Source organism: Salvelinus alpinus, chromosome 16 (assembly GCF_045679555.1).
Source record: "Salvelinus alpinus chromosome 16, SLU_Salpinus.1, whole genome shotgun sequence".
Classification (NCBI taxonomy): domain Eukaryota; kingdom Metazoa; phylum Chordata; class Actinopteri; order Salmoniformes; family Salmonidae; genus Salvelinus; species Salvelinus alpinus.
Window position 1 is genome coordinate 45906261 of NC_092101.1, and position 14722 is coordinate 45920982.

The following is a 14722-nucleotide window of genomic DNA, read 5'->3' on the forward strand; positions in this document are numbered from 1 at the left end:
CTCGCTCTTTCTCTCTCGCTCCAGTTCTCTCCCCATCCTCTCTCTCGCTCTCTCCCTCCGCTCTCTCCCCCTCTCGCTCTCTTTCTCTCTCCCACTCTCACCCTCTCCCCCTCCCTCTCTTTTACTCTCTCTTTCTCTCCCCCTCCCCTGCTCTCTCACGCTCTCTTTCTTCCCCCTCTCTCTCTCGCTCTCTCTTTCTCTCCCCCTCCCCCTCTCTCTCTCTCGCTCGCTCTTTCTCTCCCTGTCTCCCTCTCCCCTCTCACTCTCCCGCTCTCTCTTTCTCCCCCTCTCTCTCGCCCTCTTTCTCTCCCCCCTCTCTCGCTCTCTTTCTCTCCCCCTCTCTCTTTTCCCCCCTCACCTCTCTCTTGCTCTCTCTCTCGCTTGCTCTCTCTCCCCTCTTTCTCACTCCAGTTCTCTCCCCCTCTACCCCCCCTCTCTCACTCTCTCTTTCTCCCACTCTCCCCCTCACTCTCTCGCTTTCTCTTTCTCGCGCTCTCTCTCCCCTCTCCCCCTCCCCTGCTCTCTCCCTGCTCTCTCTCTTTCTCTCCCACTCCCCCGCTCTCTCTTTCTCTCTCTCCCCCTCCCCCCCTCTCGCTCTCTCTCTCTCTCCCCTCTCTTTCTCGCTCCAGTTCTTTCCCCCTCTTCCCCCCTCTCCGACTCTCTCTTTCTCTCCCTCTTTCTCTCTCCAGTTATCTCCCCCTCCCCCCCTCTCTCGCTCCTTTCTCCCGCTCTCCCCCTCCCCACCTCTCTCGCTTTCTTTCTCTCCCCCTCTCTCTCTCGCTCACTCTTTTTCTCCCCCCCTCTCGCTCTCTCTCTCTCCTTTTCCCCTCTCTTTCTCTCTCTATAAGGTTTGTGTGCATGTTCCAGGCATATCTCACGTAGTGTGCCAAGCTGTGAGATCAGTGGCCACTCAGAAACACCATATGAAATGTATAATGTAGAGCCGGCGCTCCGTCGTTGGCCGCAGTGCACAGCCGCATGCTCGCCGCTTCACATAATTAGTCAAGCAGACCGAGGAGAGAGAGAGAGAGAAAAAGTTTATTTCTTCAAATATTTCTATCTGAATTGGACGGTGATTACTATTTTCCTCTCATAACTAGAGGAGTGAAATCTAGATTTATTGTATGGTACATGAAGGTTTCATAGAGTCACTGGCATGAGCTCTCCTCTATATAGATTTGATATCTTGGCTCATTCCGTTTGGAAAGCATGACACTTTTCCTTGTTAGAGGATTACTGAGCAGTATTCGCCATATTGAATATACAGGTTTTTATTTCACCAGAATTGTACTTCAATAAATTATTTTAAGTGTAAAGATGGCTGTCAACTTACTGTACATTTAAATGATTTTATTGCCACAGAATATGTGTAGCTGCGTAGGTATTGACAATGACTAGAATAACTCACCATTGTGTATATCGCATCAGTGAACATTATTCAGACAAATATTCACAGATAGTAAGAAGGTCCGTTGTCATGCCAGCAGAGGTGACCCTGCAGAGTAGCTATTGAACCACATCTCATAACAGTGAGCTTAGTGATTTAGTGTGCGTTTAAACAAACAAAATGGGTTTTTCCCCCCTTCAAACTGGGGGTTTTGGACAGATTTCGTGAAATAGTCTGGACCTTTTCATTTTCAGTATTGGACATAATTTGCTGCATCTTTTCCTGGTGCTGCTCTCTCTCTCTCCCTCTCTCTCCCTCTCTCTATCTCTCTCTCCCTCTCTGTCTCTCCTTCTCTCTCTCCCTCTCTGTCTCTCCTTCTCTCTTATCTCTCGCTGTCTCTCCTTCTTTCTCTCCCTCTCTCGCTCCTTCTTTCTCTCCTTCTCTATGTCTCTCCTTCTCTCTCTCCCTCTGTCTCTCCTTCTCTCTCTCCCTCTGTCTCATTCTCTCTCCATCTCTGTCTCATTCTCTCTCCCTCTCTGTCTCTCCTTCTCTCTCTCCCTCCCTCTCTGTCGCTTCTCTCTCTCTCTCCTTCTCTCTCCTTCTCTCTCTCTCCTTCTCTCTCTCTCCTTCTCTCTCTCTCCTTCTCTCTCTCCTTCTCTCTCTCTCCTTCTCTCTCTCCTTCTCTCTCTCCTCTCTCTCCCTATCTCTGTTTCTCCTTCTCTCTCTCCTTCTCTCTCCCTCTCTCTGTCTTTCCTTCTCTCTCTGTCTCTCCTTCTCTCTCTCCATTTCTCTTCAACTGCAGCCGAGTCATCTGTAATGAGAGAAAGAGGTATAGAAGAGGGAGAGAGAGATGCAGACTGAGAGGGTGAGATGGAGACCGATAGAACAAGAAAGAGGAGAGAGTGACTTCCAGTTTTCTCTGAGTCTGTCAGGAGAAGCATGGTTATCTCTGGGTTAGCTTGGCTGGACTGTTTCTCCAATAGCCATTCTACTTCCACTGTAATCAACACCACTGGATGACTTTATATGTTAAATCAGTTATGTGTGTTTCATAAGTAGAAAGTGTGTATTCATCCAGGTTACTTTTGTTTGCAGATGTCTTTCTGTTTTCTGTATCGTTTGTCCTTCCTACAGTATTTAGGTAGGGGTTGGGAATCTAGCATGGATAGAATTATGATCATAGGAAAGGGAGGACTGATTGAGGTGGGTATGGTTATGAGATGGGTTGAGGTGGGTATAAGATGGGTTGAGGTGGGTATAAGATGGGTTGAGGTGGGTATAAGATGGGTTGAGGTGGGTATAAGATGGGTTGAGGTGGGTATAAGATGGGTTGAGGTGGGTATAAGATGGGTTGAGGTGGGTATAAGATGGGTTGAGGTGGGTATAAGATGGGTTGAGGTGGGTATAAGATGGGTTGAGGTGGGTATGGATATGGATATGAGATGGGTTGAGGTGGGTATGGATATGAGATGGGTTGAGGTGGGTATGGATATGAGATGGGTTGAGGTGGGTATGATTATGAGATGGGTTGAGGTGGGTATGGTTATGAGATGGGTTGAGGTGGGTATAAGATGGGTTGAGGTGGGTATGGATATGAGATGGGTTGAGGTGGGTATGATTATGAGATGGGTTGAGGTGGGTATGGATATGAGATGGGTTGAGGTGGGTATGGATATGAGATTGGTTGAGGTGGGTATAAGATGGGTTGAGGTGGGTATGGATATGAGATGGGAATGGATATGAGATGGGTTAAGGTGGGTATGGATATGAGATGGGTTGCGGTGGGTATGGATATGAGATGGGTTGAGGTGGGTATAAGATGGGTTGAGGTGGGTATGGTTATGAGATGGGTTGAGGTGGGTATGGTTGGTTCCCCTTGTTTTAATAGCCACCTAGACACACTGAGAGGGCCCGCTTCCCTAAACACGCCCCAGTGCTCAAATAAACAGGCTAAATAGCAGCAAGAACCATGACGTGTGTGTGTGTGTGCCCCAGCACCCACCCTCTCTCAAGTGCATCTCTAGTCTCCCTAACTGCCATGTCGGCCTCAACACAGATTTATAACTGTGTGTGCGTGCGTGTGTATACATGACATCACAGTGCTGATTTACAGTAATGGCCTTTATTATTATAGCGCCTGAGACTGTGTGAGAGATAGTGACAGAGAGCAGCCAGACCGCTCCCAGAGAGCAGCCAGACCGCTCCCAGAGAGCAGCCAGACCACTCCCAGGGGGCAGCCAGGGAGCAGCCAGCGAGCAGATAGCGAGCAGCCAGAACACTCCCAGAGAGAAGCCAGGGGGCGAGCAGCCAGACCACTCCCAGGGAGCAGCCAGCGAGCAGCCAGCGAGCAGCCAGACCACTCCCAGGGAGCAGCCAGGGGGCAGCCAGCGAGCAGCCAGACCACTCCCAGGGAGCAGCCAGACCACTCCCAGAGAGCAGCCAGACCACTCCCAGAGAGAAGCCAGAGAGCAGCCAGACCGCTCCCAGAGAGAAGCCAGAGAGCAGCCAGACCGCTCCCAGAGAGAAGCCAGCGAGCAGCCAGCGAGCAGCCAGACCACTCCCAGAGAGAAGCCAGCGAGCAGCCAGACCACTCCCAGAGAGAAGCCAGCGAGCAGCCAGCGAGCAGCCAGACCACTCCCAGAGAGAAGCCAGCGAGCAGCCAGACCACTCCCAGAGAGAAGCCAGCGAGCAGCCAGCGAGCAGCCAGACCACTCCCAGGGAGCAGCCAGGGAGCAGACAGAGAGCAGCCAGACCACTCCCAGAGAGCAGCTAGACCACTCCCAGGAGGCAGCCAGGGAGCAGACAGCGAGCAGCCAGAACACTCCCAGAGAGCAGCCAGACCACTCCCAGGGGGCAGCCAGCGAGCAGCCAAAGCCAGACAGTCAGCACCGTGTGTTCCTGTTCAGCCCATTTGCTAGGAGGTCTAAATGGACGCTGCACACATTTATCCTCTGTTGGTGCCAGTTAACTTCTCCGGGATATGTGGGACGCTAACGTCCCACTTGGCCAAAAGCCAGAAAAAATTCAGCGCGCCAAATTCAAATATATTTCTATAAAAATCAATCTTTCATGAAATCACACATGAAAGACACCAAATTAAAGCTACACATGTTATGAATCCAGCCAACATGTCTGATTTCAAAAAGGATTTACAGCGAAAGCACACCAAACGATTATGTTAGGTCAGTACATAGCCACAGAAGAACACAGCCATTTTCCCAGCCAAAGATAGGAGTCACAAAAACAGAAATAGAGATCAAATTAATCACTAACCTTTGATGATCTTCATCAGATGACACTCATAGGACATCATGTTACACAATACATGTATGTTTTGTTCGATAATGTGCATATTTATATCCAAAAATCTTAGTTTACATTGGCGCCATGTTCAGAAATGCCTCCAAAATATCCGGAGAAATTGCAGAGAGCCACATCTAATAACAGAAATACTCATCATACACTTTGATGAAAGATACATGTTTTACATAGAATTAAAGATACACTTGTTCTTAATGCAACCGCTGTGTCAGATAAAAAATAAAAATAAACTTTATGTAAAAAGCACACCATGCAATAATCTGAGACGGCGCTCAGATATAACAACATTTCTCCGCCATGTTGGAGTCAACAGAAATACGAAATTACATCATAAATATTCCCTTACCTTTGATGATCTTCATCAGAATGCACTCCCAGGAATCCTAGTTCAACAATAAATCGTTGTTTTGTTCGATAATGTCCATTACTTATGTCCAAGTAGCTACTTTTGCTAGCATGTTTAGTACACATGTCCAAACGCTCGCGCAGATCCAGGCGAACTTCAGACGAAAACTTCAAAAAGTTATATTACAGGTCGAATAAACTTGTCAAACTAAGTAGAGAATCAATCTTCAGGATGTTGTTATCATAAATATTAAATAACGTTCCAACCGGAGAATTACTTTCGGTCTACAGAAGTAATGGAACGCAAGGCTATATCATTTGGAATGCGCGTGACCAAGAACTGTCACTCTGCCAGACCACAGACTGAAACAGCTCCCATCCGGCTCAACGTCACAGTAGAGGCTTCATTCAACGTTCTACAGACATCTAGTGGAAGGCGTAGGAAGTGCAAACAGATCCATATCTTACTGGGATTTGAATAGGCGATGAGTTGAAAATCGACCAGCCTCAGAATTCTCACTTCCTGTTTGGATTTTTTCTCAGGTTTTTGCCTGCCATATGAGTTCTGTTATACTCACAGACATCATTCAAACAGTTGTAGAAACGTTAGAGTGTTTTATATCCAATAGTAATAATAATATGCATATATTAGCATCTGGGACAGAGTAGGAGGCAGTTCACTATGGGCACGCTATTCATCCAAAAGTGAAAATCCTGCCCCCTATCACAAAGAAGTTAACCCCTGTGTGTGTGTGTGTGTGTGTGTGTGTGTGTGTGTGTGTGCACCCTAAATGAGCAGAGATCAGCAACACGTTACATTCCTCCCTTCTGGCTGGCACTGTGTCAGCTAATCAAGACCAGGTTGGTGCAACGCCCTAATGCCCCCCCCACCCCCCCCCCACCCCAGTCTTCAGGGGTTTTAGGTCCCCTTTTTCCTCTTTCTCTCCCTGAATTGGACCTGTCCTCTCTCTCTCTCGCTCTATTTATTTATCTCTGTCATAGGTCATGGTTGCTCTCTGGGTGCCGGGGAAAGTTACAGGCTTTGATAATGTGGCAAACCGGATTTTATAGGCTGCGTACAGAGAGAGAAATAGGGGTGTGAAGGTAGAGAGAGGACTGGGATGGAGAGATGGTGGTAGAGGACAATGGAGTAAGGGAGAGTCGGCATGAGAGCTCTAGACAAACGGAGAGTGGGGTAGAGGGGCATTTAAAGAGAGATTGAGACTGTGAGTTAGAGGGACATTTAAAGAGAGGTAGAGACTGAGTTAGAGGGGCATATAAAGAGAGATAGAGACTGAGGTAGAGGGACATTTAAAGAGAGATAGAGACTGTGAGTTAGAGGGACATTTAAAGAGAGATAGAGACTGTGTAAAAGATCACACGTGTGCAGTGGATGAATGTATGTTTAATACCAGGTCTGGGGCTGAACTCATGGGGGAGGAGGGGAGACAGGGAGGAGGGAGACACAGTCTGCTTTAAAGGCCCTCTCTCCTTTAAGTCCCCAGACAGTTAAACATGTTACACAGGTGGCTTATTAAACACATTGGATCTGAGGTACCAAGCACTGGGCTGGACTGTAGTGGACTGGGGTAGGCTGGGGTGGACTGGGGTTGTCTGGGATGGACTGTGCTGGGGTGGACTGGACTGGGGTAGGCTGGTAGTGGACTGGGCTAGGTTCTGGTGGACTGGGTTGGGTTTGACTGGGGTAGGCTGGGCTAGGTTGGGGTGGACTGGACTAGGGTGGGCTGAGTTGGACTGGACTGGACTGGGGTAGGGTGTGCTAGTTTGGGGAGGGCTGAGTTGGGTTGGGTGGGGTTGGGTGGGGTGGACTGGGGTGGACTGGACTAGACTGTGATTAACACCCTGTCTCCATGTTACAAAGACAGTACAGCACGATCACCATCCAGAGTCATGATGTTGTCATGTTCAGATGGGATTCACCATGAGTAACCTGAGGAACGCTGGTGTGTTTTATTTACAGCATTATGACACCAAGTGTCCCATGGGATGTCCTGACTTTGCCATCGATGGTGATGAAGAGGACACTGCCAACAAGTAAGGCTCTGATTTAGAATATGCCGATGCCAATAGAGTCCCAGTATACTGTAGTTTGGATATGTCTGATATCTGACATTTATCTATGTATTAATTCCTCTTCATCCTCCTACCCATACCAATGCTGCCCTCAAGTGGTTTAGTCCTAAAGTATACTTATTGCATTGTGATCATAGCCTCTTGGACCGATCATTATTCATGAAATTATCATTGATCTGCTGAAATATTTAATTATTTATATACAGAATTGATTCGTGTATTTTCTGAATTTCATGTATTCATTGATTTGCGGATTCATTTGCTGAATTTAATTTGCTGATTTGATTTCCTGATTTATTTTTTCAAATTTAATTTGCTCACCTTGAGGATCTCATCTGAGGACAGTGGGGAGGTGGCGTCTTACACAGAGGACAGCGACGAATCCTATTCGCTGGAGCTGGACACAGACCCCTCCCACACGGGCCAGATGAACCTATTGGAGGAGATCCTGGACTCTCTGAGCACCACCAGTACAGAGCAGGGCAAACTCAGCGCCGCCAAGAGCCTGGACTTCAGTTCAATGGACAACATCAACTACAAGGCAACGGTAAGAGAAATACCTGTAACATCTAAACAGCACTAATCTAACCCCAGATACATACAGTAGATAGACAGAGCCTGGACGCCTTGGACAATGTCTATGAATATGGACAGTATTGACTATGAGGCACCGGTAAGTGAAAACGTCTGTATGTCTAAACCACTCTCTGTGTGTATCTGTGTTCTAGAACGCGTCCAACCCCACCAGTGAGAGCAACCTGCCCCACGTGTGTACTAGTGGCAGTGGGGTGGTGGGGAGAGGAGGTGTTGGAGGAGGAGAACAGGGAGGGGGCTGGCAGGACGACGGTGCCCTCCACGGGAAGCACCTGCCCCCCTCCCCACGTAGACAGCCCAGCAAGAGCAGCCTCAAGAGGCAGAAGCATATCCCCTCAACATCCTCTCCACCCGTCCTAGCTCCAGCCTCAGTGCAGGACAACCATGTCCCCAATCTCCAGCCCAAGACCCAGGCCCCTCAGACCAAGACCCAGGCCCCTCAGACCAAGACCCAGGCCCCTCAGACCAAGACCCAGCATAAAATCCAACCTAATCCCCAGGCCCTTTATGTCACACCCCCTATCTGTCTCTCTCAGCTCTGTCCAGGGGAGTCTTCGCTCCCCACACCTCCATCACCATCCCTGGGAGACCACCACATCTCATCCAACCGCTCTCCAGCACCAACTTGTGCCTCCACACACAATCCTCCACTGGCAACACACACACCACCGCTAACCCACACTAGAGAGTCCCCAAACCCCCAGTTGCTCAGCCCTGAGTCCAAACCCCAGACCACCTCCAGCATCCTGCGGAGGAAGGTGCTGTCCAAGGAAACGATGAGGCAGTACCAGGACAAGAATCTCCAGAGGCAGGGCAGCAAGAACCGAGAGAGTCTGGGGGTGAAGGCCAGGCAGCCTTCAGTGCTGGTGCCCTGGGAGAGAGAGAGCCCAGAGGAGATGGGTCAGGGAGAGGACCTGGAGCTGTGGCAAGAACGGGGCAGGGTCTCGGGGGCAGAGGTCCAGGAGAAAGGACTTCTGGAGGAGATAGATTCCATGTGTTATCTCGGCTCAGACTTTCAGACCAGCCTACAACTGTCCCAGGTTCACTGCAAAACCAACAACACACATGATAATACCCATGACAACAACCACAGCCACAGCAAAGCCACAGACAAGTCTTGAGACAGAAGCAGGGACAGGGACAAGGGACAGGGGTGGTTGAGGTAGAAGTTGCCTCTAACCACAGATCTACAATCAGACTGCCCTCCTCAAATCCTAACCTTAACCACTGAGGGAAGAAATGCAAAAACAGACCTTGGACCGCAGGAATTCGCAGTGACACTGCCAGGGAACTGGAAATGATGCGTGTGTTCGCCCTGATACGACTCTTTGACTTACACTTGTTTTTTTCCTCTCTTCCTGCCAAGTTTAGGTGTCTCAGTTGAAGACCGGTCATCTTGGTTCTCTTTCTAACATGCTACAGAATTCAAACAAACCGTCTTATGAATGAAACACAGACTTACCATGTAAACAAAGGGACATCTGTGATGGATTTTCACTCGCATGAAATGGTACTTATTACTAATTTACATGGTACTAAAAGATGAGTGTGTTTTAATTAATAGAGAAAACATTTAGTTTTCCTCAGATCTGAAGGTATTGTAAAGACACAAAGGAACCCCCCCCCGCGACCTAAGTAACTGTTCTGCTGGAAAGTTGCCTAACACGATGCCTTAAACAGAGCTGTGATTTGCTGTTGGCACGGCTCAGTCTTAAAATGTGTAATATATATATATATATAGCTGTTACTCTGGAAATGTTTGATCTGCTTAGATCCACTATCACATGTCATGAATGTGGAAAATGGACAGCTTTTTCACAGCACGTAGAGATAGTAAAGGTAGTTTAATATATGTTGCTCAGTTTAGTCTATTTAGATAGGTTTTTTTCTCAAGTGTTTGTTTCTCAGGATGCTCCTGTTTGTCAGGACATAAAGGAGAAGAGGAGTTGAGTTGTGTAAACCGATGATAGGAATGAATAGACAATCCTCTCACTCTTTCTCTCACTCTTACTCTTTCTCTCTCTTTCTCACTGTCTGTTTCTCTCTCTCTCTCTCTCTCTCTCTCTCTCACTCTGTCTGTTTCTCTCTCTCTCTCTCTGTCTGTTTCTCTCTCTTTCGCTCTCTGTCTGTTTTTCTCTCTCTCTCTCTCCATCTCTCTCTCTCACTCTGTTTCTCGCTCTGTCTGTTTCTCTCTCTCTCCATCTCATTCTGTCTGTTTCTCTCCATCTCTCTCTCTGTTTCTCTCCTTCTCTCCACTTCTTCCTGCTCGCCTTCATTCACCTTTCCTTGCTCACCATCTTACAACATCTCTTTCCATCCTCCTCTCTCTTCCGTCCTTCCCCCTGGTTTTTGGAGGCTGACAGCTAAAATGGAGGCTGACAGCTAAAATGGAGGCTGACAGCTAAAATGGAGGCTGACAGTTAAAATGGAGGCCAGTAGAGTTGAGTGCTTTAAGTGGAGTGGGATTTCACAAACTAAAATCGTTGCTATGTGCGCACACCAAATTAAATGCAAGCTTTCTCCTAAACACTGAGTTGACGTTTTCACACTGTGTTTTACCAGAAGGCTTGAGATGATTGTAGAAGGATAACAAAGCAATACGGCTCTCCTCAGAGAGTATGGACAGACGTCTGAAGTGATTTTTAAAACAATCTCCCATGGAGAGAATGCAAGCCCTTTGGGTAATGTCCAGAGATTGTGACCACTCACTATAGTACCACTATAGTACATACAGACAGAATAAAGTATTTTCCAGCTCTTGTTTGTGGTTATGTTATGTTATGTTGATGAGTTTAGCCAGTTTTCTCTAGTGCTGTTGGGTGTGCCAATTTAACGGTAGCCCTCGCTCCCTCCCTGAGTGCCGGGCTGTGCTAACGATGAGGTTGTAAAGCGTTCGCCGTGGTTCTGAGAAGTCCCTCGTCTCAGCTATTCATTTGGATTCGAAAGGGCCCCGTGTACAATTTGTTGGCCTGTTTCATTTCACTCCCCAAAATGTTACCTATTTGGATAGTTTTGAAGTTTGAAAGCTGTCAATATACTATGCAAAAAAAACACATTTAAAGTTTCCAAATTCTGAATAGAATTTTACTTTACCACTATTCATGAATTGTAATCAGATCAGGTAATTGATAATCATATTTATAAATCCATTGATTAACGGATGGTTTCATTAGATTATCTGTCATCTGGTCAAAATGTGGGTTTGTGTGTAAGAATGAAGAGCGTGCCTTACAGTATATGAGTAATACTTAGTGTGGTCAACACAAGGTATTAGGGAGAAAATGCCATTGCTAATGTATCTTTAATCTGCTGTAACTTTTTGGGTGACCTGACAAAATTCAGAGTGATAGATCTTTCATTCTCATTGAAAGCCAGTCTAAGAAGCGGTAGATCTGTTCTATGTGCTCTGTTTCTATGCTTAGTTTATGGGTCTTTTACTTTCGATTTTGTACACCAGCTTCAAACAGCTGAAAATACAATATTTTTAGTTAATGAGAAGATATTTCACAGCGGTTTAGATGGTATAATGATTCTCTATACTATACTTAGTTGTTTTTTCGTGAACTGTTAGAATTTTAGGAACCAGGCAATGGAGGAATGATTTCCGCATAGTGGATCTTTTAAAGAGGTCAAGTCCTCTCAACATTTCAATAGCTATTGTCTGCTGTGTATATGCATGGAAAACCACTGGTTCACTCAGTGATGAGACTCAGAGCTTAAACCACATCCTTAAATGTATGTTGTCAGTTCTTAAACCTATGAAACAGAGTTCAACCTATTTGATCTACTAGACGCTGTCATTCTATCTCTGTTTTCCATGTCCATGTGTGCTCGTAGTGTTTTTCTCTTTGCTAGTATTTCAATGATCTTTCTGACTGAGCTCACAAAATAGAGAATGATCTTGCTATTTCTTTGTTGGAAGATGTTCTCTATGTAGTTATATTTCAAGCTTTGTTTCAGAATGATGAAATATTATTTTCAATGATTGGACATGTTTTTTTTGTTCTGATTACAGTATTTTAAAAGGAGTTTTATAGTATATTGTATCATGATTCACAGAACAAACACCTAAAATGTTATTGTTGTTAGATCTTATTTCGGGGAAAATAGGCATTTTTTTTCATCCAGTCACTCAGCACGTTACAGTATTTCAGTTCATGAGGTGGCAGAAATTCTTGCAACTAATTCACTTTATTTTTCAGTTTTTGTTATACATATATGAATGTCTTTTTTTAAATTCAAAATGTTTCAGTTTTTTTCCTTCAAAATATTACCCATGCTCTGCAAATCTTATTTTGTTGTTGAATGTTTTTTTCCGTTAATCAAATCAAATGGAGAAAAAGAAGATGGTGTCAGGTCCGGTAGTATTGTCCAATATCCACCCTTGCCTTGCAAACATGGTGTTGAAATACTGTACTTAGTAGTTATTTTATTATCAAACTGAATTTATTTCTCATGTACTACATGACTACTGTATTTAACTGCTGTGGATTGTGATGGTTTACTTGAGCAATGTCTTCCTAACACAGTCGGCGAGGAATCCTGTGTGGCTGATTATCAGTGTACTGAAAAGCTGGTATTTGTATGACTGAATGTCTGGTTACTGTCTCACTGCTTACATGCTGATGCAGAAGAAAACAGGATAAAAGCTGACAGCTTCTATTCTCTTATGCTATGATTATAAATGTCCCTTTTTCCTAATACCCATGTGATATTAAAGATCAAAACCACTGTTTGTCAAGAAAACTAACGGAGGCATATCACGTTTTAAAACGGTCATTTAGTGACTGACAGTACTGAGAGTGACGCAGTTCATTCACCTTGTTCACTGGTCCCTAGACATGGTACTGTAATGATTTGAATATGCCGTGTACAACCTACTGAAGTCTAGTGTGTGCAAACTTACTTGACATGGTACTGTAACTTACTTGCATGTTCTCAATGCAGAGAAAAAAACATCATATAGGTGAATGTAACATGCTATGGACTTAGTGGTACAACTTTATCCTCTGTATCCTCTGTGAACTTTAACATTCATTATGTTCATGTATATGGAACATTTTCCTGTATTCCATTTTCAATTATATCTCAATAAATAATACATAATACTACGAAAGGTCAGTGCAATTCTATTCTCCTTTAATGAAAGTTGATTATTTACCTCAAAATGATATTTTAGAAAGCTGTAGACATATTAGGCAATGTTAACTTATGACTGCTGTTTGCTGGGAGTGGGAAGGGATTGTCAGATCAGGAATTGCCAATCGGCTCACTTCACTCTAATGCCCTCTTCTCCTTGAGGTTCCTCAACAGTGAACACATTGTCATTGGCATACCCACTATGGCAGTCACTATGGAGTCTTCAGTGGCTGCGGTGGCCATCGTGAAGTGCTCCTTGGGGTCCAGCTGAAGGACACCGTGGTGCCCTACGATAACCACTTCTGGTGCTCGTCTGTGAGGGAGCGATGATCAGAGCGGAGCTTCTTGTGTTCGCTCAGTGTCTCGCCAGTGGGCACAATACTCTGATGCTCCGCTGTAAGTGTCCCCATCAGGGCAGGCATTGATTTGATAGCTCAGGGTGACACGTGGAGGCTGTCGCACAGCTGAGTGTTCAGGTCCAAGAGCTTTCTGGACAGTACTTTGGTCTCCTTGGCCATCCGGTTAGCATGGCTGCGTTGAGCCTCCAGGAGGGCACTGAGGTCACTTCTCCAGGAGCCTGACACTCGAAGGAGGAGACAGCGATATAGAGGCCGGCGTGTGAGATACCTGACGAGAGTACGTCGGAAATAAATCACCCTCCATTCTATTGGCGAACGTTCAATCACTGGAGAGGGAACTGGATGAGCTTGGTTTGAGACTATCCTATCAATCTGAATAACTGTAATATTCTATGTTTCTCCGAGTCGTGGCTGAACAAGGACATGGTAAATATAAATCTAGCTATACATCGGAATGACAGAGTGGTGGTGTCGGGGAAACTCAGGGGAGGGGGTGTGTCCCATCAGCTGGTGCACGATCTCTAATACCTCATGATAAGCTGCTGACTATACTATTTACAAAGAGAGTTTTCATCTATATTTTTCGTAGCTGTCTATTTACCTCCACAAACCGATGCTGGAACTTAGATCTCACTCATTGAGCTGTATAGGGCCATAAGAAAACAAGAAAATACTCATCCAGAGGCGGTGCTCGTAGTGGCCAGGGATTTTAAAACTAAAATCCAATTTACCTCATTTCTACCAGCATGTTACTTGTGCAACTAGAGGCGCAAAAACTCTAGACCACCTTTACTCCACAAACAGAGACGCACACAAAGTTCTCCTTCGTCCTTCATTTGGCAAATCTGACCATAACTATCCTTCTGATTCCTGCTTATAAGCAAAAACTCTAAACAGGAAGTACCAGTGACTCTTGATACAGAAGTGGTCTGATGAAGCGGATACTAAACTACAGGACCGTTTCTCTAGCACAGACTGGAATATGTTTCGGGATTCATCTGATGGCATTGAGGAGTATACCACATCAGTCACCGGCTTCATTAATAAGCGCATCGATGACGTCTTCCCCGCAGTGACCGTACGTACATATCCCAACCAGAAGCCATGGATTACAGGCAACATCCTCACTGAGCTAAAGGCTACAAGTGACGCTTTTAAGGAGCGGGACACTAATCCGGATGCTTATAAGAAATCTCGCTACACCATCCGACCACCATCAAACATGCAAAACGTCAATACAGGACCGAGATTAAATTCTACTATAGCAGCTCTTTATTTATTGAACCTTTATTTAACTATGCAAGTCAGTTAAGAACAAATTCTTATTTACAATGACGGTCTAGGAACAGTGGGTTAACTGCCTTGTTCAGGGGCAGAACGACAGATTTTTACCTTGTCAGTTCAGGATTCAATCATCTTGCAACCTTTCAGTTACTAGTACAACGCTCTAACCACTAGGCTACCTGCCGCCCCAGCTCTGATG

The 14722-nt window shown here is 45.7% G+C and overlaps 1 protein-coding gene across 1 annotated transcript in view; it reads left to right on the plus strand.

Moving 5' to 3' along the window:
* LOC139541585 (DENN domain-containing protein 1B-like) overlaps window positions 1-12862 on the plus strand; it is a 217083-nt gene extending 204221 nt beyond the window's left edge. The window contains exons 21-23 of the mRNA XM_071346391.1: window positions 7035-7108; window positions 7475-7694; window positions 7876-12862. Coding sequence (XP_071202492.1) covers window positions 7035-7108; window positions 7475-7694; window positions 7876-8862 — 1281 coding nt within the window. The 3' untranslated portion in view covers window positions 8863-12862. The remainder of the gene's footprint in view (window positions 1-7034; window positions 7109-7474; window positions 7695-7875) is intronic.
* Window positions 12863-14722: the final 1860 nt, after the last annotated feature.